Raw genomic sequence first — 23146 nt, 5'->3', positions numbered from 1 at the left:
TGAATGCTGCTGCTCCGGTTGCCAGGCAACAGGAGTCATGTTTGCGTGCGGTGCATCGGCAAGAAAGGCTGAGTGATGGGCAACACTGTCTCTGCAAATCTAGACCAGTTCAATGCTGACTCCATGAAGAGTGTCTAATGACTTCAGGTGAACCGACAAGATAATAACTGTCAGTCAAAGTGATGAGAGGGGCAAGAATCAGCCAGCCTGAGGTTGGAGTGTGACCTGTTGGACTGCTGCAGATCTATAGACACTACATACTGAAACAGGGTCATGATTTATGTCTGTAAACAACCAGGATGAATCATCACTGGAACTACAGGTTCACCTGAGCTGTGATTAAAAAGGCTTAAACAAATAAAAACAGCTGGGAATTATAATGAGGAAGACAGAGCATAAAGAGGAACAATGCAGGAAGAACAAACACTCACCCTCCTCATACACCAGCTTAGCTGTGTGGTCAACATCTGTGACTTTGTTGCTGCTGTCGCCTGTCGCCACCTAGAGGAAAAATGAAGGTAGAGCATGAGAGATCCTATGGATTTATTGGTTTTCAGTATTTCAGTGTTTATTAAGAAGTTGCATTTGAATTACATATAGTTTTAGTAAAACTTTAAACAGTTAGCAAATGCTGCACACTTATCAGTCTAATACTTAGAAGGGCAATACAAACTTGATGTTAAACAGAACCAGGGAAAAATGAAACATGAGTGACTGCCTGACTGGCACTGTTATTGTTTCAGTGCACACAAATAAAAAACAGCAGAGACATGCAGATGACACTTCAAACCACCAGACTGTAGGAAATTCACATTAAACCTAAAGCTACATTTTTCTGCGCCTCTCAGATCTTTCTCCAGACTCTGGGATATCTATTTCCAAATGAAATGCAATCAATTTTTATCCAAACAGAGCACTCTGAACCACAGGAACAGTCAATCACTAGTATTGGTCCAGAGCAATGCTATAATACTTTTTGTATTTTTCACTACTTTTAATTTTTTATTTTGTTTTCAGTTTTTCTTTTCCATTTTAGTTTAGTTTGTCCTTCTGTTTTGTCAGTTTAGTTTTAATTTTTTCATTTTAGTTTAAACTTTATTAATTTCAGTGTTAGTTTGAGGTTTTCCAGTAATACCGTGAATTTTCAGAGGCAAGACTCAAAGAGCTAGAAAAAGCAAGCATCATACAATTTTAAGAATATATTTTAGTAGTTTACTCTTCACCTGTCATTTTATTTATTAAAATTGGAAATTTAAATATAACTGAAGAGCTAAAACCAAATCTTGACCAATAAAATCACGCCATTTTACACTCCCCGGGCTTGGGCGACCAAATGTAAACTTTAATACTAATTTTAAGTAGATATGAGCGTTGGAGACATGTTATACAAAGTGTAAATACTAATTCACTGATGTATATTGATACATCAATTGGTTGACTGATTATCCAACCAGATAGAAAGTAAAAACATCAATCTACACGTTACTTTTAAGCTACGCTTTTATTTTGAAATTCCAACTTCAGCCTATTTCTTACCAACTGTGCACCCTGCTCAAGGTAGCAGAAAATCACAGCTGTTACAGTTAGCTGCAGAAAAGAGGAGAATATCCACAACTCTCTCAGCTGTGTGGACACACACTATTCCAGACCAGGACTACAACAGCGTGGGCCTCCCACCTTATTTTACCAACTACAACTTACAGGATCATCTACTGATAAATAACACTTTCCCCTTGTTATGGCTGAAGCAGTAGACGAGTATGATACAGGCCCCACCGGGAAAAACTTATTAAATCTCATAATGCATCACAAAACTACAAGTGAACTATATTCCAAATAACCAGGCTGCTATGTAAAGTATGAAGGACTATGATGAAGAAGAAATAACTGTATGTCCATACGTGTGTAAATGAGTTCAAGAAAAAAAATCAAAAATAGGAAAACTGAGGCCAAATGATTTGCAACAAAGAAAAGGTACTGTAGTAAAAGGGTCTTTTTATTTTTGTTAAAAGAATGTGATATTGGCAAATATCGTATCGTTGTCCAAAATATTATCATATAGTGTTGTAATGAAAGTAATTTACACCATTAGTAAATACATGCAAATTACCGGTGTGAACCCAAACCCTCTCCTGCTTATGTCTGTAATTTTTTTCTATTTAACTTCTGCAATGAACAAACTCATCCAAAATGTAAATAGCTGAACTTGAGATGAATCATAGAGGGCATGTCAGTCAGTAAGCTTGTGTCAGAGACTACACCTAAAGAGATTTTGTCTCATTCAGTTTTAGTTGTTGTGTAAGCACAGTATATGCCAAGTTTTCTTCTTTTATTTTTTTGCAGAGCATTATTTTAATTTATGTTTCAGTTCACTAAAATGATTTTTGCATTGTTATTTTATTCAGCTTATTTAAGTTTATTATAATAACATTGGTCCAGAGTAAATGCAGCCACCTATAAGGCAAACTTTAAGCATTTCAAGCAGGCAGAAGTTGGCTGGCAAGTTTCATGGAGATGCTTATTTTTTTCCCAGCAGGACTTGACACCTGCCCACAGTGAAGCTAAAACTACTAGTTCCTGGTTTGCTGACCATGGTATTACCCTACTCGATTGCCCAGCTACCTCATCTGACCTGAACCTCTGAGAATCGAAGAAGTAATGTCAAAAGGAATATAAGGCAGCAGAGAGATACAGACGAGCTGAAGGCCACAATCAATCTGCCATCAATGCTATACAGTATAGATGTAATTCTACAAAAGGAGCCCCAAACAAAGTACTGAGTGCATAAACGAACACAATTACTGAAGGTCAACTTCTGAGTTAAAAATCCTCTTTTGTTCAATGTTTTCAATACTCTTGTATGTTGAGACTCGGTTTTGAATTTTCATGAGCTGTAATCAACAAGATCTAATCAAAAAGGGATTGAAAAAGTTTACTAACGTGGAATAAATCAAGAATATCTAGCCTTATTTACACTTTAAAAATCTAGTGAACATTTTCTTGTTTTAACCCACTTCACCCTCAATTTTCCCTACTAGCCCCCTGGTGTCTTTCCCTCCTCCATCCTTCCTTTTCCTGACAAGCAAACTGCAGGAAAACTTCCAGCTGTGAGGAACAACTGTGAACAAGCAACTCAGGAAATGTTCTAGGTAGGTGTCATGTTAAACGGGCTCATTAAAACAAAACTTAATCTGTGTATGTGTGGAAGTAGAGTAAAGACATGGATGTGCATTCTTTGACTTCATTGTTGTAAAGGCGGGGCTTATTCTAACATTGCTTACTGGGATATACATCATTGCTGCTGCATGGAGCTTTAAATTCTTCTAAAACTGAGCTTGAATCTGAATGTGTTTCTTTTATAACAGATCACTCCAACAAAGAAAATGTAAGAAGAGCTCTTTCTACAAGGTTGCAGGTGTGAATTGCTGAATAACTGCCCTTGTGGGACAGCAGTGCCTGAGGCTCCATTGGAAAGCTAAAGTTCTCAACTCAAGGTTAGAAACAAAACAAGTACAAGAATGACAAACACTTTTAGTTTTTTGTTGTTGTTGGATTGAAGCAAATCTTAGGCAGGCTAACAAAACAAGGCCAATCATGTGTGAGAGATAATGCAAACTGTTGTGTTTGTTGGTCAAATGTATTTAACTAGACAGCCAAACGGTGTGTTTTACCCTGGACACTGGCATTTTTGTCTGTGGTAGTTTGACTTTTTAATGGCTGTCCCCTGAAATTCTGTAATGTGAATAATTCATTTAAAGTCTTCTCTCATTCACTCTCAGAATAACTACTGTTCATCTTTTCCAGGCTTTTACCATTAGCAAACTTATCAACAGAGGTCTCATTCAGTTCGATTACATGTACAGTGGAGTTAAGCTAAAGTTAAAGCTTAATTAGGCGATCAGATAGACTACTGTGCATGTCCCAGTATCCAATCACCAAGGGAGAACTTGCCAAAAAGCTAGTAAATAGTGCACAGTAAAAACAAAAGACAAATACTAGCTAGTGGTGGGCAGTAAAACAGTATCAATACCATCACTGGTATTATTTCTGCCAAAAATGCATTTTTCTAACAGTGGCATCATTGGTTTGCATGCATAGTGTTGTAGTGAACACATGAGGCAAAAAAAATCCAAGTCCCTGATAGCTCAAACTACCAGTCATGGTGGTGAGTAAATAAAAGCAGACAACAGCTCAGACTGAGTCCTGTCTCCTGCATGTTTTTCTTGGATGCTTTAGAGCACAGTGTGACTTATGGCGGCCTTACACCAGGACTTTGCAAAAACTCTTAAAGACTCTAAAAAGAGACATCTGAGACCCTCTCACATCTACAGACAATTTGTCAGCAAGCAGTTGAGTTTTTAGTCTCAGACTAAGACTTTGCAAAGACTGGTGGTCACTAACTACAACACTAGAATATGATTCCTTTGAAGATTATTTACCATCATGCATCTGGTGGAAACTCACAACATTTTTTTAGCAGAGAACAACACGTAGATAGAGATCACATCTGAGTTAGTATCTCTTATAAGATGTTTTTAACTCATGTACATCCAGTTGGAAACAAAAGGCAAGTTGAACCCTGAAACAACGTTGCATGTTACTGTAACAACTGAGGGTTTATCCTGGAAACACTTCCGAATAACAGTACCATATGAAAACACGAGTCGTCTCACCACAGGTGCAGAGCTCTGACTGCAGCTCTGAGCAGAAAAGTTTTTCAATCTTGAGTTCTGAGTGGACATCAGTGGCTTTAGGGGGATCAATGCTCACTTTCATATTTTGAAGAATGAAGTGATTTAATGTGCTTACACACAAGACTGGCTACCACTGGTCGTGGATGACGGTCGCGTCACTGAGAAACACAATTTGCATTGAACCAGCCTTAAGACTTATCAAACACATTTAATAAAATAGTCGTTCCACCAAGACTGAAGACAGACTGCCCTAAAACTGCTAAAATCAAGTCTTATGCCCACCTTACACCTAACGACTAAGACAATGGGAGCGAGCTGCAACTTTAGCAAGACTCCCATGATTTACTCCAACTTTGGAATTTTGTCTGCGACAATGAAATCGGAGGAAAAGTTGTTAGCTGTAAGGCCCTTACATATCGCACATTAAGAAAAATGAGTGTTCTCTCCTCTCCAAGTGTGAAGTCTGAACTAACATCAGCATAAAGTGTGCATGTTAACTTTGCAGAGTGTCTGTCGGATGACGCAACAGAGCAACTCAGTTTGACTTTAGCACAGGCGCAGTAGCAATTAGCATTATAACGGCTTAAACAACTGTTAACATGCTAATTCCAACGAATTCTTTACAATATAAATCCTCAGTTGCTATTTTGTTCTCTTTTATTGTGAACACCCAAATCAGGAAATGTTAAGAGGCGCTTAACTGACCTCACCAAGAGAGAAACCAAACAAAGATCTACAGGTGCAGAGAACTAAACCTACAAAAACTTGTAAAAATATCGCTGATCTTATGCTGAGACGTGAGTTCAGTGTGCCATTGCAGGCTGGTTTTATGGACTGTAACTTTTGGTATTGATGAGATGCCTTTGGATATCATGTATGGTAATATATGAAGCAGTTCCATCATGTGTACAGGGATTGAACAGATTGTTTTGTCCATAAAGTCGATGGTCTTGCAGGGATAAACGTCACAATTGTCTCCCGCTTGCTCGTTGTGCATTCTCCTGATTAAATCCTGCTGTGTTCTCACATCAGCTCACTTCACAAGCAAATTCTGCTGAGGGAAAAGTCTGAGTAAACTCTGATTGAAAAATGTGGCTGTTTATGTTCCCATATGCAGCTCAGGAGGTTTTCAGAAGTTTTAAAGCAGGAGTAATAGCAGCTTAAAGCTCTGAAGTTTCTCATTTCATATCACCAGTACAGAGAGCAAGTTTTGTGCTGTAAAAACTGCAGAAAGGAAATGCATCAACGTGATTACATTTGCTCCATTATCACCAACAGTTGCACATTTGCGAGAGCCAGGTTCAAACTGTGGCTGAGAGGACATTTTATACTTCAGTGATGCTTTTACCTACATCTTCATTGTCACCGACAGACAGGGAATCTAAGCAATCCCCTGTCTGATTCATTTTTGTAACGCCATATTGAAGGCATTAAAGCGGTAAAAGGTACATATATTGTTGTTACTTCCAAACAAGATGGCACCTACCTGTGTCATTAGGAGATACAGTTTGCCGTGCAGCTTTGTCAGCTTGTGAAACATCTTCACTCTGCTCTCGATCATGTGATAAAGGACTCCGAGCTGGGTAACCAGGTCTGGCAGCTGTGAGAAACACAGATGGATCAGTTAAAGGTAAAAGCATTTCAACAGCCCAAAAAACACACAGCAGCACTTGATAAAGAGCAGATCTCAACTCTTCCATAAAGTACTCTCTCTTATTATTTACACTACAAGAGCAGTCAGTGGACTTCAGTGCACTTTTAAATCACAGACAGTTCACAGAAAGGCTAAACGGCAGTTCTGGTTAGCTTTGAGCGGTCTTAGCAAGCTTTTTGATTATGCTGGCATCTAAATAAGAAATAGGAACAAATAAACTTGGAGTTGACCCTTTGTCAGCTCTTTGATGAGACCAATCAGACCACCAATCAGAGAGCTCCTTCTCACTGCAACTGCTGATGAAATTCATCCAGGTAGCCCAAGTTTTTTTCAGCGTGCACCAGTGAAACTGTGACCTTAATTTGGCGACTTAGCAAGGATGAAAGGTGTGCTTGGGGAGTCTGCAACTTATGCAGGCAGAATCAGTGTCACAGTTTAATTGGTGCTGGATTAACTATTGGCATTCTATTAAATGTTCTACTAGTCAAATGCTCTCCTGGTTGTAAGAATTTAATAGTGCTTTTGGGGACAAACATTACTTGAAAGGAGTTTGCAAGTTTGCAAAGTACTAAAGAGGTGAATACTGGAAAAAATGAAGTTGACTTTGCAGATGTCTGATCAAAAATATGCAAACAACAGTGGCTTGTTAATTTGGTTTTTGCCACCCTTAGTTTATATCTCTGAAGTCAATGATAATATATTGCAGTTAGGGTTCAGCAGCAAAAAGCAATGTTTGAAGTTATATCAGCCATAACGTCAACTTAAATAACTACAATTCCCATTTAGAATTTTCAGATTTCAAATTGGACCGTAATATACTAAAGTCTGGGGAAGGCGTCACTTGACAAAGGGTCAATTACTAAAGTAAATCACTGCATACTGAAACTTTCAGATGGCCTGGCAAGCACAGAAGAATTGTTTTTACAGCTATGTCCTGTGCTTAAGGGAATCTTCACAATTATTCACAGTGTTTCAAGACGTGATATTGATGCCTCTGACATTTAGCTTTCACTATGATCGATGCAGAGAAGGGCTGAAGAACTCAAGGAGCCGAAAATGTTTAGAAAATGCAGAGAGTGGAGGTTTCATATTAGCAGCACAGGTAGAATACCTACTAAGCTTTAGTTAAAGTGAACTTACCGATGCCAGGTATGATGTATGGTGCATTAATACAGCTTTTAGCCACCGTACCATTAAAACTGCCCTAAAGGAAGAAATAACAACAATCAGCTGTCTTCAAAAGTCCTGTCAAATATGCACAAACACAACAAGAAAAAGAATCCTTAGAGAGAACATGTCGATCTTCAACTTACGTAAAAGGATGCCCTTGAAGCCTCTTTGTGATCTGCAAAGAAGGATATGTGAGGTATTGATTAAAAGATGATGTAATTATTGAATAGGCTTTATAAAACTGCTGTCAAGGTTAATGCAGCTCCTAGAAGACTGGTTTCATAACAATACAACAATTCAGCTCTTGACATTTTTAAAGAAACTTGACCCACCTCTTCCACTAAAGGTAAGACGGCAGGGAGAGGTAACCGAGCAACCGTTTTCTTTATCACCATCTCTTTACGAGTCTGAAAAACTTTCTGTAAGAGGGAAGGGATTAAGAAAGCTATTAACACTTGAAAAATTAATAAGTAGGAGTTCCCAGATCAGTTAAAAATTCATGACAACCAGGTAAACTTATTTTACAGTCTGAACTTTCACATTTGAGCTAGAGAAAACTCCAACATTCAGACTTGGTTTAAGAGACGATTTGGGAATTGTGTTTGACTGTGCTTGCCCAAATCGATTAAAGTTTTCTAGCTGGAACATTTGCCTTTAAAACTTTCTGCATGGCTAATGAGTTCAGTCTTGGAAAATTCACATACTTTATTCCAGATTTGAAACTGAGAAGAGCACTTACATTTAGGATGTTAGCATCACTGCTCTCCAGGCCCTGCACCAACAGGACGGCAAAGTTATCAGTCTGTAAAGAGGCCGTTCCTTTAGGAGCTCCCTTCTCAGTAGAGACCGTAGAAAGGTCGATTTCACCAAGTCGCTCCGCTATTGTCAACTGCGGGACAGAGAAATACGTGGGAAGATATCAGGTCACAACTTACCATTTTAAATAAGTGCAAGTAAAAGTTAGAAAGGATTTCAGAAATCAATGGTCTATTAAGTGGTTTAAACTAAGTGTATGCCTCGTTTATGCTTCTGTGTCAAGTCCACGGCAGTAACCTGCCCTGTTGTGTGTAGTCCAGGGGTGTCAAAGTCATTTTGGCTTGGGGGCCAGATTTGCTCCAATGAGATGTCCCGTGGGCTGGACTATTTTTTAGCGACATCAATGTAGCCAAAAACTGTCAACTTTTTGGATGAAAAAATGGGAATTAAAGGGAGATTTATACACTGGGTTTTACAATATTTACCTCTTTTATATAAAGATTGTTTTCAATTCCAAATAACCTGACTTAACAGGCTTTGGTGATTTATAGGCTACAACTGACATAATAGCACACATGAGTATTTATTTATTTTAAAGGGGACATATTTTACCCTCCTAAGACAAGTTTATATTGTTCTCAGAGGTCCCAAAAACATGCCCATGAAATTTGTTGATGAAAAAACACTCCAGTGTAGAATTTTTGCATGTCTCAAACCCCCTCTGTTTCAGCCCTACTCAGATAGAGCTGTTTTTGTGTCTGTGGCTTTAAATGTTACTGAGCTGTCTGACTCCACCCCCGACCATGCCCCTCTCAAGAAACAGGATGTGACTTAATGGATGTGGCACTTCTTAGCCTCCTCTCAACTGTCAGCTGAGAGGTAGATCAGGAGAGGAGGGTGGAACTTCCTTCCAAGTTGGGAAGGCCAACCGAACCAGGGGGCAGGGCTAACTCCCCACATGACATCGTGAGGGGAAAATGTGAGAACGGCTTGTTTCAGCACACATTTTCTGAAAGGGGGGGGGGGGTGGATGGATTTTTCTGGTACTTGAGCGGATTGTGGACAGGCCAGGGGCACCTATTTTTGTTAGAAAAGCCTGAAAAAGTCATTTTTGCATAATATGACCCCTTTAAATGGTCAAGCAAGCATTTGGAAAGCATCCATTGTGCTTGTTCATTTCAGATTTCTTAAGATAAATAAACTACATGGCTTCTTGAGCACTCATTTGTCTGCTGATTATGCTGAACCTTTTTTTGTAGAAGCCTTCAGGGGCTGAAACCTTATTGCTCTCTCACACAGTGGTAAATACGTCTGAGCTGGCTGCCTGCCCTGAAGCCATAAATAACACCCTGCTTGTAAGATCAATTTATTTCTGACTTTCTCATTTTTCTGGTTTGTAAAACATAACTGGCAAAAGGCAGGACATGCTTACTCATGTGCGTCACACTTGTCCAAACCTGAAATAACCCAAGTCTAGTTCCATACTTTTCTTCTACTTGATCTGCTGCTTCATTGTGATCGGGGTATGATGACGGAGGCATCAAACACAAGAAGTCGTTTGAAGTCTGAGCCAAAGAAGTCTTCAGAATAAGAAAAAAAGATGTAGTATTCCACGGTGAAGTACTCTTTGTACCTCTTTGGTGTCTGCGTCTTTTTTCCTCTTCTCTGATGTCTGTGTGGTTCCTTTGACTGGTGCTTGATGACCAGGAAGCCCAGGTACCAACACTTTGCTCTTGGTGTTGACGATTGGGGTTTTTACCTGCAAAGACAAATATAATCTCAGGTTGTCAACTTCAGGCACAGAATACATTAACTTATGGCGAACATGACTGAAATTCTGAGGCTCGGAGGAACAAGCGCAGAATAAATTGGCCTTCTTGACTGACAATAAAGAAAGTGAGACTTGATTGTTACCTTGGAAACAGTGGTTTCCATGGAAAGGGATAAGCTGGTCTGGACATCCCGGGTCAGACAGATATGTCTCTCTGCTGTGTTGATCTCCTGAACAGATGGGAGGGAGCACGCCAGGTGAATCACAAGTCTAATAAATAATGCCAATTATCTTTTCTCTGAAGCTGCTGCAGCACTACACAAGCTTTTTTTTTTTTTTTACATCTATGAGTAAATAAAAATAAGGAACACATTTGCTTTTGGCTTAGAGAAAAAACAGTAAAAATAGGGATGAATTATAATTAAGCATATGACATGTGCACGAGAGAGCGAGAGAGAAAAAGAGAGATGAACGGGACATGAACCTAAGCTCGTCTCTGCCCTGTTGGGTCAATCAGTGAAGTTTATGAAACCCCCTGAAGTCTGCAGACAAAAACTGACCACTGTCTCACCTTTTCTCACCAAATAAATTCAGTCATACAAACCCTGAGTGTTTGGTTACACATGCAACACTTAATTTGTTTTGGAGCCTGAAACATTGTGTGACATGTAGTGAAAGTAATGAAACAACTCCAGTATTGACAGCCGCCACATCAGCGAGTTCTATTTCTCATAGTGCATCTTGCCTATTTTTATTGCTTTAATAACACTTTAAACCCTTGTGATTTAGTAGCTGTGAATTAATTTCTGAATCAAACAATATCATCATGAATCTCATTTAAAAAATAAAACTCTACAAAATCAAGTTTAAAATGAAGCATTTCAGAGATCCCTGGCGATGGTAACTTTCCTGATTTTCTAGAAATCCACTGGTAGTTTTATAGTCTTATTTCCTTATGGGCAAAAGGAAAAACATGCATATTTTCAGCCTCTTGTGTACTAACCACTCTCTCCATGACAGGCTGTAGGTGGTTCCCGTACGCCAGCAGAACACTCCGTGTATCAGCTCCAAGGGCGGCTGCCAGAAGTGGTATCGGCATCGGGGAGTCTTTTGTGTCTGACATCTGCACCGTGCATGAGGGTGAAAAGGGCTTCTTACAGGGCCTGTGGAGACAGATGTTTAGACAGGATATGAGCACAGAGAGCAATCAACAATTAATAAAGTTCAGTAGATGAATATTCTAACATGATGAGCCCTCAAGAGACAGTCCAAAAAATTGGTGTCATCCGTCTCACAGCAAACACAAGAGATTAAATTCAAGACATGTCCATTAAGCAGGAAGAAGTGAAACTTTCACGGAGTGCCTAAATGTTTCACAGCTATCCGACACTCTAATTTGTAGTCTGGAACAGTGTGGAGTGTTTTAAGGCTTACCCATTTAAAAAGTGCTCAAAGAGATGCAACTGCCCATCCTTACAAACTACTGCCATCCTCACCGCCTGTGGAGAACAAAGCACACAGACACAAAATCAGATCATGTTTTAAAACATTAAAACACCACACAGACACATCACAGTATGCCTCAAAGCAAATGTTTGATTCCCACAGTCGGACTCGAATACAGAAGTTTAAAACAAAAATTTAGTTGCCTGCAGATTAGGGCTGAATGATTTGTGTAAGTAACCTAATTGTGACCCCCCTGCCTGCATTCTGCAGCAGACACCAGGCCAAATTAAAAGCAACTAAAGGTTTTTAAAAATCAAAACTAATCTTTACCCCATATGTGTAATGTAGAAGAAATAAATCAGAGCTTTGGGTTGTTTTAAGCCCTGAAGTATTCTGTAACTTCCTGTATAAAATGAATACACGGCTGGACGGAGCTCGGCTATTGACAACCCCACATCAATTTTTAAGTCCAATCCTTATCTGTTTTAAAGCACACAGATTACTTCACATTCCCACATCCTACCTGATAAAAGTTGATCATCATTTCTCATATTACCTCTGGGAGGAAGTGAGGGAGGCAAAGAGAGCATCTATGTGTTGTATATGGAGGGAAAAAAGAAATTTCCTCCGTCCTAGTTTAGCTCATTTTTCTTGTTAAGTGTAAAAACACAACTTTAACTATAAATCACTTCCATCCTGCACTTATTGCCTAATAAACATTTATTTTTTCTCGTAGCATTTTGTTAAAGGTATGAAGGAAGCACTGCTCGCTGTGACTGCATGTGCATGTCTGGCGGCATCTACACACCTGGCGGTAATATCGTATACCCCGGTAAAATTGGAGAGGGTATGACAATATTAAAACATGAGTATCGCCAAATCCTATCCCCACTTATATTTTATTGTTAAAAAAAAAAAATGGATGCCACATGGACCTACTGATGGTCTACTATGTTTCCAGTGCTGCTTATCAGGACTTTAAATCCCAATTGTAAATGAAAATGAGGAATTAGGTAACTGAGGTCATGGTTCAGGTAGAAAAGGGAGGGGTGCAAAAAAGTGGGATGGGACAGGTCAGTTTTATGGTACCCTTTCCAACTTTTGAGAAATGGAAACGCAAAAAACGCGTGCCATGACAAACTGAACTGCACTGGACCACTCAGTGGGAAAGACCTATTAAAGACCTTTCTAAAGACCATTCTGCACTCTTACCTCTTCCTTGCTGTTGGATGTGACCAGGTCAATATGCTGCGGTTCGTCCGTCAGTGTGAAAGACACAACCGAGTTCTTGTCCTTCCCATCTTCTCGTACTTGCCTATGGAGAGGTGGACTCATGTCAGATATGTGAAAGTGAAGTGGACTGAATGGAAACGAGCTCTGACTGATCAGTGCCAACTTACCAAACACTGAGAAGTCGATCGTGTGCAGCGCCTGAAAGGAAGTAAAGACCGTTGCTGTCGGGAGGTCGCGTGGTGGCAAAGCAGAGGGTCGTCACAGCTGTGGAGTGACCTGTGAACTTCTGCAGAGAAAATAATGGGGACAAAGACAGTCAAGTCAAATAAGAACTAAATGCCTTTTAAAAAGTGCTGCTTCTAGAAAATCACTCAAAAAAGTCAGAACAGTTGACCGAGGCTGAATAAATCAACAATTATGAATAGAAACAAGACATTTTCTGAATGTACTCACCCTGTACACCTCCTTGGTTTCCAAGTCCCACATCTTGATTATCTGGCCGGCTGAAAGCAGCAGTTTACCGTCAGGGCTCACACACAAACTGGTCACTGCTGCACGGTCTGCCTTCCACTTACTGCAGAGGAAACCAAACAAGGACAGCTTTAAGTGCACACATTCATATCAAGGTGAAGGTTAATCTCTACTTACAGACTGGAAAAAAAGTGGATTTTGTCTTTTGGAGTTTTGATATTTAACATGGGAAAAGTTCATGTCATCTCACTTACAGCCAACTCACTGACCATCTGTGCGCAATTGGAGAGGATGAGGAGAATGAAGTAAGCTAGCAGACACTTGTTTTTAGCATCATCTAGCATACGTGCCCTAATAAAAAACTTGGGATTAAAGCAGCGCTCTTCTTAAACATAACAACCACCTGTACTGCGTATGCCCTGAGCCTACCTCGTCTGTATGGTCACTTTCTTACCATCGTATCACCTGCAGAGCGTGGCCGCTCACACCCCAGACGCACAGGATTATGCATTACGAGAGTAAATAACATCCAAAATAAATACACTGGGCATGAATTTCAAATCTCAAATCACAATGGAATGAAGTTTTAGTGACAAGTTAAACCTAAAGTCTTATCTGAGCGCCTGGCACCCACGCACCTCTCTCACTTTGTCATTGCACATGTGCGGTGAGGAGCGACAACCTCTTAGCACAGACCAATTTGCAACATATATGTTGCACTGTACAGCCATGATGTAGCATTTAGGATTACTTTTGCTATCAAGTTTTGCTGCTAAGCTTTGTCCTTGACAGGTTACAAGATGACCTACAATCACAAGGTGACATATTATAAGGGTATTGGATATTGACAGTTTTGTCAGGGCAATTTTGTCTTCAGCTATTTTTTTTGCATAAATTTACCAGGGGCTGGGCGAGCTTGGTACATCAGCTGTAGCTGTTGCTCCCGGTAATCGCGTTGTGTGTGGGAGAGGGCGAACAGCTGCTCTCTGAGTGGGGTCTGACTCATGACATGATAGCACTTTTTTCCCACTAGTTGCAAATACTAGCTTTCTCAAGCAGAAAGTGCAAAAGCAAGCACCTGCTTCTCTTAACTTCTCACAGCAGTTACCAAAAGGCTTACCGTATTTTCCTATCCCTTCTATCCACACCCAGCGCCATTCATTTTTTAATCCTTTATCAACTAGGAGGGCATCCATCCTACTCTCCTTCGATGTGATGTCTCTCTACTCCTGCATCTATGTAGCATAGGAGTCAACTGACACACATTTTTCCATGGCCCTCCCCATTCTGCTCCTGATTGGCTAATAATGCTAGTTTGAGAGTAGGAGAGTGGTGCTCCTCTTATATCACTGGCAGACAAACTCATCAAGACATTTTTTTAATATAAGACATTTTGATTCTGCAGCCAAATGCTGCACGCTGGAAATCCGGCATGGTGCCGGAATACTTTGAGCCCTGGGCCTGGACGCGTTGAGCAGTGTGAGTGCAGGCCGAAAAGGGCGAAAGGGGAGGAGGTCAAATGGGCTTCAGCACGGTTAGAATATGGCACGGTACGGATGGCCTAGTGTGAGTGCGCCCCTTGAACCATTCTGTTGAGCTTTAATGAGCATCCAGTGAAGATTCATGAAGGGTGCAGATGCTAAATAAACAAGTCTCCATTATAGCACAAATATAGCATGTAGGATGGTAGAGCCTGTGACTATGGTGCTTATCTGTGTACTTCATGAATCTCAGGTCCTGTCATCTTAAGTGGAGCTGGTCACATAAATACATTCATGCATCCACATTATGATTCTTCAAACTATTTGTACCTAGTTCACATAAAGGCCAAAATATGAGAAAAGACGTTTGCAAGACAATAAAACGTGTTATTTACAACAGTTCAGTTGTTCAATGAGGTCCTCTTACAACACGCACCATCCTTTTTATTTGAGAGTTGTCGACAGTAAAAGTGACACAGAGTTTACAACCATGAGAAAAAAAAATGCAGACGAAGTAGAGGCAGAGAAGTTGGTGGTTATTCACAGCCATGAATTAATCATAAGGTATCAAACTCGATATCCCTGTGCTAGAGAATAAATGAATTCTGTACTTATAGTACTCCATTCTGACTTAATTAAAATGTTTCGCTCAGTCAGTCTGTACTTTTCCTGAAGTGATTTCCACCCACAGCTTCCTGCAGAACGATACAAACCTGAGGGTATTTCTGCTGCTCTGCCTAAAAGAGTTCTAGACTTGATAAACCATTTTTTCTCAAGCAATCCTTGCTAGATTGGCAGATGTGCTTTAAATCAGTGTGCTGTTTGAATACACACCTTTGCATAGTTACAGGTGACAAAGCTTTAAAGTAGCGAATAAGAAAGCAAATCGCAGTTTTAATTAACACCAACAGTCAGCATGCAGACAAAAGTAGTCAAATTATTGTTTTAGTCTAATGTTTCCCTCCTTGGAGACCCCCCTACATGTACCCAAGTAAAGTGGTGCCCCCCCCCCCAGGATCCAAGAGAGAAGGAAAAGTGACACTGATGTCAAAAATCAAGAGATTTTAATTGTTTCCCTGATGAAACCCTATAAAGGCCTATGCATGCTTTTCTTATCAAAAGACCTTCATTTAAACTACTAAATAACTGCTTTATAATGGTTTCAGTCAGTATTTGCAAATCTAATTTTGGAATTTCCAGACCCCAGGCTGGGAACCAATGTTTTACTCCAACTTAAACTGGACTTTCAAAATGCCTGTTGACACGTTCAGATGACTGAATTCATACTAAATTAAATTTAGTGATGTCAGACTAACACATTTAGATTACATGGTTGGAGGGTGATTTTTCTCTGGCATGTTTACACCTCAGTCAGATCAGGCTGGTATAGATGTTCTGCTCGTGCTTCAGTCTCCTCACAGGCTTTGACCCTAGCTGAACAGCATAAATGCTAAGCATAACAGAAATAGAGCCGTCATCGCCCTTGAATTAGAGGTATGGCGCTCATCTCATCTTTACTGGCAGCAAAGTGCAGATTATGAATATGCAATGCAGAAGCTGTAAAATTTGCTCAAGTTTTCATCATTTAAAAAAGTTATTCTGCTTGTGCATGTAAACTGAGATAAGGACTACAGTCTAATTAAATATCCTAATTAAGCTATAAATAACTTTACTGTGCATGTCAAGGTATTGCAAGACTAGAGTTTGCGGAGATTTCGAGAAGGAACGCTGTCACCACTCTAGCAGTTTTGCAGGCTGTTTGCTTTGAGCAAACTGGAAGAAACTGACATTGCAATATTTATGCTTTTGTGCTATATCATGCACATTTTTATGATTACAAAAAGAACAAAACAGACATTCCAAGTGCCTTTCATTACATCTTAAAGCAGCAATCTTATTTTTTTCTTCCTTGGGTCTTCAAGCCATTTCTGTATTTCAGATATACACTGTGCAGCTCTCCGACAGCTGCTCTGACTCACAGAAAAGAGGAAGAGGAGAGAAAACAACCAGACAGTGCAACTTGTTGTGTTTTCATAAACGTTACAAATAAACTATTTACTGTGTTACTTTAACATCATGAACCACTTGTAAAACCATTCAAAGTAGGGATGCATGGATGCATTGGTTGAACATTAGTATCAGCAGATATTGGCCCAGCATTCAAACATTAGCCATCGTCAAATGATGGACGGATATCAGTAGTGGATGTTTGTCAGCGGCATCCAATCAATTCAGTGCTGGCATCTTATATTTCTAGCTGCTGAATCAAATCACAGATTATGAAAGAAAAATCTGATGTTCCTTTACCACCACCGAGAACAGCATACACCAGATGTTCTTAAATCCACCGTGAGAACAACCAGAAGGGCATGCAGTTGAAAGTTTGTGGCTGTTTTCTGTAATTATCTTCTCTCTCTTGGTGCATTTCCGTGGCAGTGTTACGGTGCCACTTACGGGCTTGGCATGTAATTCATATACTATCGTGTTTTCAGTCGTTTTGAGTGGTTCCATGCTTACACAGACATTTCCTGAAACGATCCCATTTTTACGGAAAACCTTTTCAAAACAAAACAAATATATTGTTTTCGTCTCCGTGTGGACAAGGTCTCACTCTCACCTTAATACCTTAACACTACTGCACCAACACATCATCAGTAGGGTAAAACTAACCTGTCTCACAACAGTCTAACCCCAGCTCACGTTCCCTATTAGTGGGTGAACAATCCAACGCTTGGAGAATTCTGCTTTACAATGACAGGAAGGGCCGACATCGAAGGATTAAAAAGCGACATCGCTATGAACACTTGGCCGCCACAAGCCAATTATCCCTGTGGTAACTTTTCTGACACCTCCTGCTCAAAACCCAAAAAGTCAGAAAGATGGCCCAGTCTCTCCTACCAGTTTCCCACTATACCCACTGAAATGAAGCCCTAAAAGCCTGGAAATAAATCTGTTAAACCAGTTTTCTTGGAAGCAAAAAAGTTAACCCCAACTTGCACCTGAAGACAGAGCCATCAGAGTGAATGCAATCAAAAATTATGGAGGGTTCCACCATCAGTGTGACATGGTGTGTAAATGTGTTTTGAGCAGTCAGAAGAGTAAAAAAAGAGATACAGGCACAGTGGATGACCTGTTTTGTCATTAAAGTCACAACTGTTTGTTAAGATTTGAACCATAACAGTGACTAAATGAGGAAAATGTTTAATTGTATTGTCAGTAATAGTCAAAATGTCTCATTCAAAAATCTGGGTGCTTCCCTTCAATACTTTTAAAACAAACTTTGCCTTTCCCATAATCAAAAATACTGACCTCCTTGGTTTGCCTGTCTGCAGGTCCCACTCTATGATGTTTGTGTCATCTGAGCCACTGTATAATAAGCTGTCTTCAGGGTGCCACTGGACACAATTCACTCCTCCGCTATGGCCTCCATCCTGGCAGAGAGACGATTAGAAATGTAACAGCAGGTAGACCGACTGTCCGCCACATTAAAGCTGAACATCAATGCATTAAAAATTACTCAAATTTTCCTGGCTAAGTCAAACTTCAGAGGTTCTCCACATGCCGAGGAATCATTTTTACGAAACAGTTCTGATAGTCGATTTTACAACAAAGTTATCTGCAGAATATAGAGCATGAGCCAAGATGTGCTCGGTGTCCGACTCACCAGGGTACAGTGCAGAGCTCCCTTCGCTGTACTGTATATGAGAACGGTGCCCGCCGCTGTGCCCATCGCCAACAGGTCGGCCTTCTCTTCCACCTGCCCCACCTCTGATTTCCTCTTCTTCCTCTGAGGCCCCTCCTGAAAGCACATAAGTAGTGTCAACCTCTTCAAACAGTAAAAACATTAACCAAAGTAAGAAGTTTGTTTATCACACTAAAGCTTGATTTATGCTTCTGTCTGAGCACTTCATTAAAACTGAGCAATTAATCAAAAATCAGATTAATCGCAATATGGCCTACATGCAATTTTCAAATTGCAGAGTGTGCAATTTATGCTCTGTGCATTACGCAAACATCTAAGAGTCACTGATTTTTTTGTCTTTTGGGTGGGTTACAAAAAATCTAACTTTCTTTGTTTTGTAGGTTTATATTGATAAAAGTGAGAATGGCATAAAAGTTATCATTCACTTATCATGATCTCTATGCTAGTGTCACCATTTACAGGAAACCAAGCAATTAAAATTGAGCATATAATGTTGGAGTTGGAGCTGATATATACAGGCCAGCAGTTGATTCACTGCAGTTATTGCAAAGAAGAAAAGAGGACAAATCAGAGAAGATTAAATCAGGTTTTTTCTTTGCAAACATTCGGCCACCGAGAGACATGGATGAGGACATGCACTACCAATATTTCTGGATCTCTGCAAGTAGGTTTGACAAAATGGTTTGTCTTTTGCAGTCATTTCTCACACCAGAGTACATAAACTATGGCTACAGATTAAAGACATCCAGTCCCTTTATGCTAACCAGCAGACAAATTAAAAGGCTTACTATCTGCTTTGTTTGGTGGTACAGTCTCATTTTTAAGGCATGTGCATCAGGCTACCTGCATAGGGCAAGGGCTTTGGCATACATCACAGCATTGATTTTCAACTAAAGTATGAATCAGGCTTAAGACACTCATATCTTGCTTATTAATATCTCAGTCCCTTCACAGAATTTTTGTATTATATTATCCTTTAGACTATATTTACTATGCTGCTAGGTGTTTTTACTGTGCATGTCCATGACTGTTTTAGATGTCACTGTATGTAAATCACACTGTGTAACAGCACTGTGGGACCACAAACATGCTGTCAGACAGTCAGCAGTGTGGCCCACTAACCCCGTCCTGACTCTGAAGCTGGAAAAGAGTGGAAGAACCACTTTGTCCTCCTATTGCGTCTCTTAGATGTTGACTAAAACATCACAGGGACATAATTAATATCACTACTTAAAACAGCATTGTGATTTAGGCCTCGTCCACATGGAGACGAATTCAGGACTATATGCTAAGTTTTTTGTCATATCGGCATTTCATCCATATGGAAATGGTGTTTTTGAAACCGGATCCCAGAATGAACAAATCTGTACACGCCTACTGTTTCTTCTCCGCGTGGAAAGCCAACCACATCTTTCTTGAAGAGATTACGTCATAAATAGCGTAGCCAATTAAAGTCGCATGCACGAGTCCAGCCAAAACAACAATGGCAGATCAACGGGTTGTGTTCGTGCTGCAGAATCTATTGAGATTATTATGGCTTTTAAAGCAAAATCTGCTGCTCCTTTGCCATCACCGCCAACAACAAATGGTCATGGAGAACAGCATACACCAGATGTTTTTAGATCCACCATGGAGACATTATATTAGAAAAGTTTATATGTATGCTCTGTAATCATCTTCTCTCTTTTTGGTGCATTTGCGTGGCAGCGTTACAGCACCACTTACAGGCTAGGCATATATACTGCAGCGTTTTAAGTGGTTCTATGCATTTCCTGAAACGATCCCGTGTTTACGGAAAATATATTCAAAACAAAATGGAAATATATCTTTTTCATTCCCGTGTGGACAAGGCGTAAGCCTCTTGACAGTTAACCGATTCTGGGTTGCAAGGGCTGAACCTGATGTCAGCTAAAATTGGGGTGAGAGTAGGGCCGTACCATTATGGCAAAATACAAATTTACAGTTATTTTTATTGGTATAAATCATAATTCATATCAAAAATATGTAACACTCATTGAATTTACTGTATCTTCATCATATGTATGTATTGAACAAAGGCAATCTTGACACTTAAAGAAGCAATAAAGGAAAATAAGAGTGAAAAAGCAAACTTATACAATTAAACTTTTGCCTCATTACAAAATTACCATAAAAACGCATGCACCCCAGTAATCTTTTAGCCATGGTTGTCTTTGTTCATCCTCTTTCCTTAAATCTATTTTTTTAGCACTTAAGTATTAGCTCTGAACCACATTTATTCCTCTGTGTCTAAGTCGGTATCTGCTAATGTAAATTTTTAAATATAGTGTATAAGATATCAGCAAAAATCTAATATTGGGTATCCCAAGATCATGGTTTTGGGCTGTGGGAGGAAGCTGGAATACGCACAGAGAAACCATAGTGTAGGAGAATATGCAAAGTCCACCAGGATTTAAACCAGGAGCCTTCTTGCTGTGGGACAGCACAAACTTCAGCACCACAGTTCAGTCTAATTGGCTTAACATACATACATAAATATATATATACATATATATATATATATATATATATATATATATATATACACACATACATATCAAAATGGAGTGTGTGACTGCACATATCCTGGAAATATTATCATACATCCATAGACTTTCAATATCGTGAATTTTCAAACAAGAAAATCTGCTATCTCAACATTCAAAAATGTTTAAAAGATTAAGTACATCTAAATATCACATCTAACTCATAAGATAGCTGTATATGAAAATATATTCATGAAATCTTAAGGCAGACACCTACAATGTATAAACAAACATTGGCAAGTTAAACTGTGCAGAAGTCAGGCTGCAATTTTGGACTGAAAACAAAAACTTCCAAATATTTGGCACCTCACTGTATTAGTCAAACTGATACAGTTATGCTAAATGATTTAATAATATCAGAAAGATGTTTGAATTGTTATTATCATGGCATCTCTAGCTAACAACTTAAAACGCAACGATATTAAATTCTTAATTTTACTCCCTTTCGAAAGTATTGAAACAAAATGCCACTTTGTGTAAAGGGGTAAAACTTCTGTAACCTCTTCTTCCACAAGTGTCATGGAGGCACACGCTTCAGCAGCTTCAGCCAACTTAAATAACGATTTTGCTACAAGATATCACAGTCCAAGTAGACTTTGAAATACCCGCAATATTTAGTAAGGTAAATATAGTTATTTCATGGAGCTAGCCCTACCTGAAATGTGTAATTAAGGCATTTCCCGTGTTTATGGATTACCATGTGGGACCAACATGTGCGTCCTGCGCAGCTGTTGAAGCTAGCTAGAGGCTAGCATGCTAACCAGGTCTGTGTCAGACACGACAGAGCGTCTGTTTTATTATACAACAGGAGGCCGGGTTTTAGAGGATTATCTTTTGTCCTACTGGCATTATTTTTAATTCGGTGTACGTACGACAACAGCAAACTATCACAAACATCTCGCTTAGGCCTCGCTAGCTTTTGTAGCTAGTCACAGAGATACCCAAAGCAGACACACGTACCTTGACTGTCCGGCATGGTCCCCAGGCTATGCAGAGACAAGTGGCACTCAAATGAGCTGAAGGCACATATTCTTGGTGAAGTGTTTTACTATCTGTGTTCCAAATGCGAAGTCTGCCATCCTGGGCACACAGTGCTAAGTACTGTCGTGATTTGGGTGAAAAAACGCAGGGTAGCTGCAGCGAAGAGCTGCCACCATCGGCCGCCATTTCTGAAGCGCTGCCTGAGTCTGCGTGCGTGGTTTACACAAACCACGTGTGCTCCACTGAGGGCATGCGCGTTAGAGACGTCCGCAGCACCGCCCTCTCATTGGCTGCTGCCTCTAGACAACCAACATCGGTGCCTTCAAGTCACCTCGTAGCGAGGGATCTTTTATTTTTGGGGTTATTTAGTCTGATTTTAACTGCTGCTTTTACAAGTACAGTGGTTTCCAAAGTGGGGCTCGGGACCCATGTTAAGGCAGGGTCACTGGGGGTCCCCGGTCTCTGTCACTGTTATTTTGGGGTCACCAGCTGATACATTTGGAAACCCCTGCAAGTCAAATTCCTCAAAATTTTTAACCCAGGGGTTTTCAAAGTGTGTGAGAGTGAGCCTCACCTAAGAGAAAATTATTCATTCGGTGGACCCCCACCCACATAAAGATTCAGATTAAAAAAAAAAAAACGTAACCATATTTTGAAACATGTATGTCTAATTTTAAATATTTTTTAACATTTTTATATCTTTTATGTTTAGGTCTGCAAATGTTCTTGAACATCCTTCTTTACCAGGTAATCAGTTATTTGGTTTCAGTAATGATTTTACTGTCAATACTACCTGATTATTCTGCTCTGATAATCCTTAAGGCAGCGTCACTCAACCAAAGAGCCAAACTGTTGAAAATTATCTTTACAAGAGCCACAATCTAAGTGGTGGAAAGTGACAAAACAGCTTCAAGTAGCAATAAAAATAAGTTAAAGATGGCAAAAATGGTCAAAAAGAAGCACAAATGGGTGAAAGTGGGCAAAAATGGGGATAAAAAGTGAAAAAAAGATGAGAAGTGACAAAAAAAAAAGAATAACAGGTGGCCAAAAAAAAAATGGTCCAAAGGTGGCAGAAACAAGGCAAAAACTGAGTTAAAAAGCAGTCAAGGGTGGCATAAATGGGGAAAAAAAGTAGGGAAAAAGTGGTATTTAATGACAAAAGGATGCTTTGATGGGTGAAAAATGGCCCCAAAAAATGGTGGAAAAGGGCAAATGTTGAAAT

At 39.7% G+C, this 23146-nt stretch overlaps 1 protein-coding gene across 1 annotated transcript in view; it reads right to left on the bottom strand.

The window, feature by feature from the left end:
- The window catches only part of wdr43 (WD repeat domain 43), a 28134-nt gene extending 5976 nt beyond the window's left edge, over positions 1 to 22158 (bottom strand). Inside the window, exons 1-16 of the mRNA XM_041813053.1 lie at positions 21904 to 22158; positions 18341 to 18475; positions 17986 to 18107; positions 13178 to 13298; positions 12892 to 13010; positions 12704 to 12806; positions 11480 to 11544; positions 11049 to 11208; positions 10189 to 10275; positions 9908 to 10033; positions 8258 to 8407; positions 7851 to 7937; positions 7662 to 7693; positions 7489 to 7552; positions 6181 to 6294; positions 432 to 501 (exon numbers count right to left, since the gene is read on the bottom strand). Coding sequence (XP_041668987.1) covers positions 432 to 501; positions 6181 to 6294; positions 7489 to 7552; positions 7662 to 7693; positions 7851 to 7937; positions 8258 to 8407; positions 9908 to 10033; positions 10189 to 10275; positions 11049 to 11208; positions 11480 to 11544; positions 12704 to 12806; positions 12892 to 13010; positions 13178 to 13298; positions 17986 to 18107; positions 18341 to 18475; positions 21904 to 22110 — 1762 coding nt within the window. The 5' untranslated portion in view covers positions 22111 to 22158. The remainder of the gene's footprint in view (positions 1 to 431; positions 502 to 6180; positions 6295 to 7488; positions 7553 to 7661; positions 7694 to 7850; positions 7938 to 8257; positions 8408 to 9907; positions 10034 to 10188; positions 10276 to 11048; positions 11209 to 11479; positions 11545 to 12703; positions 12807 to 12891; positions 13011 to 13177; positions 13299 to 17985; positions 18108 to 18340; positions 18476 to 21903) is intronic.
- Between the last annotated feature and the right edge of the window lie 988 nt (positions 22159 to 23146).

Source organism: Cheilinus undulatus, linkage group 18 (assembly GCF_018320785.1).
Source record: "Cheilinus undulatus linkage group 18, ASM1832078v1, whole genome shotgun sequence".
Classification (NCBI taxonomy): domain Eukaryota; kingdom Metazoa; phylum Chordata; class Actinopteri; order Labriformes; family Labridae; genus Cheilinus; species Cheilinus undulatus.
Note: the sequence above shows the minus strand (reverse complement) of the source record. Positions and strands in the feature narration are given on the sequence as shown.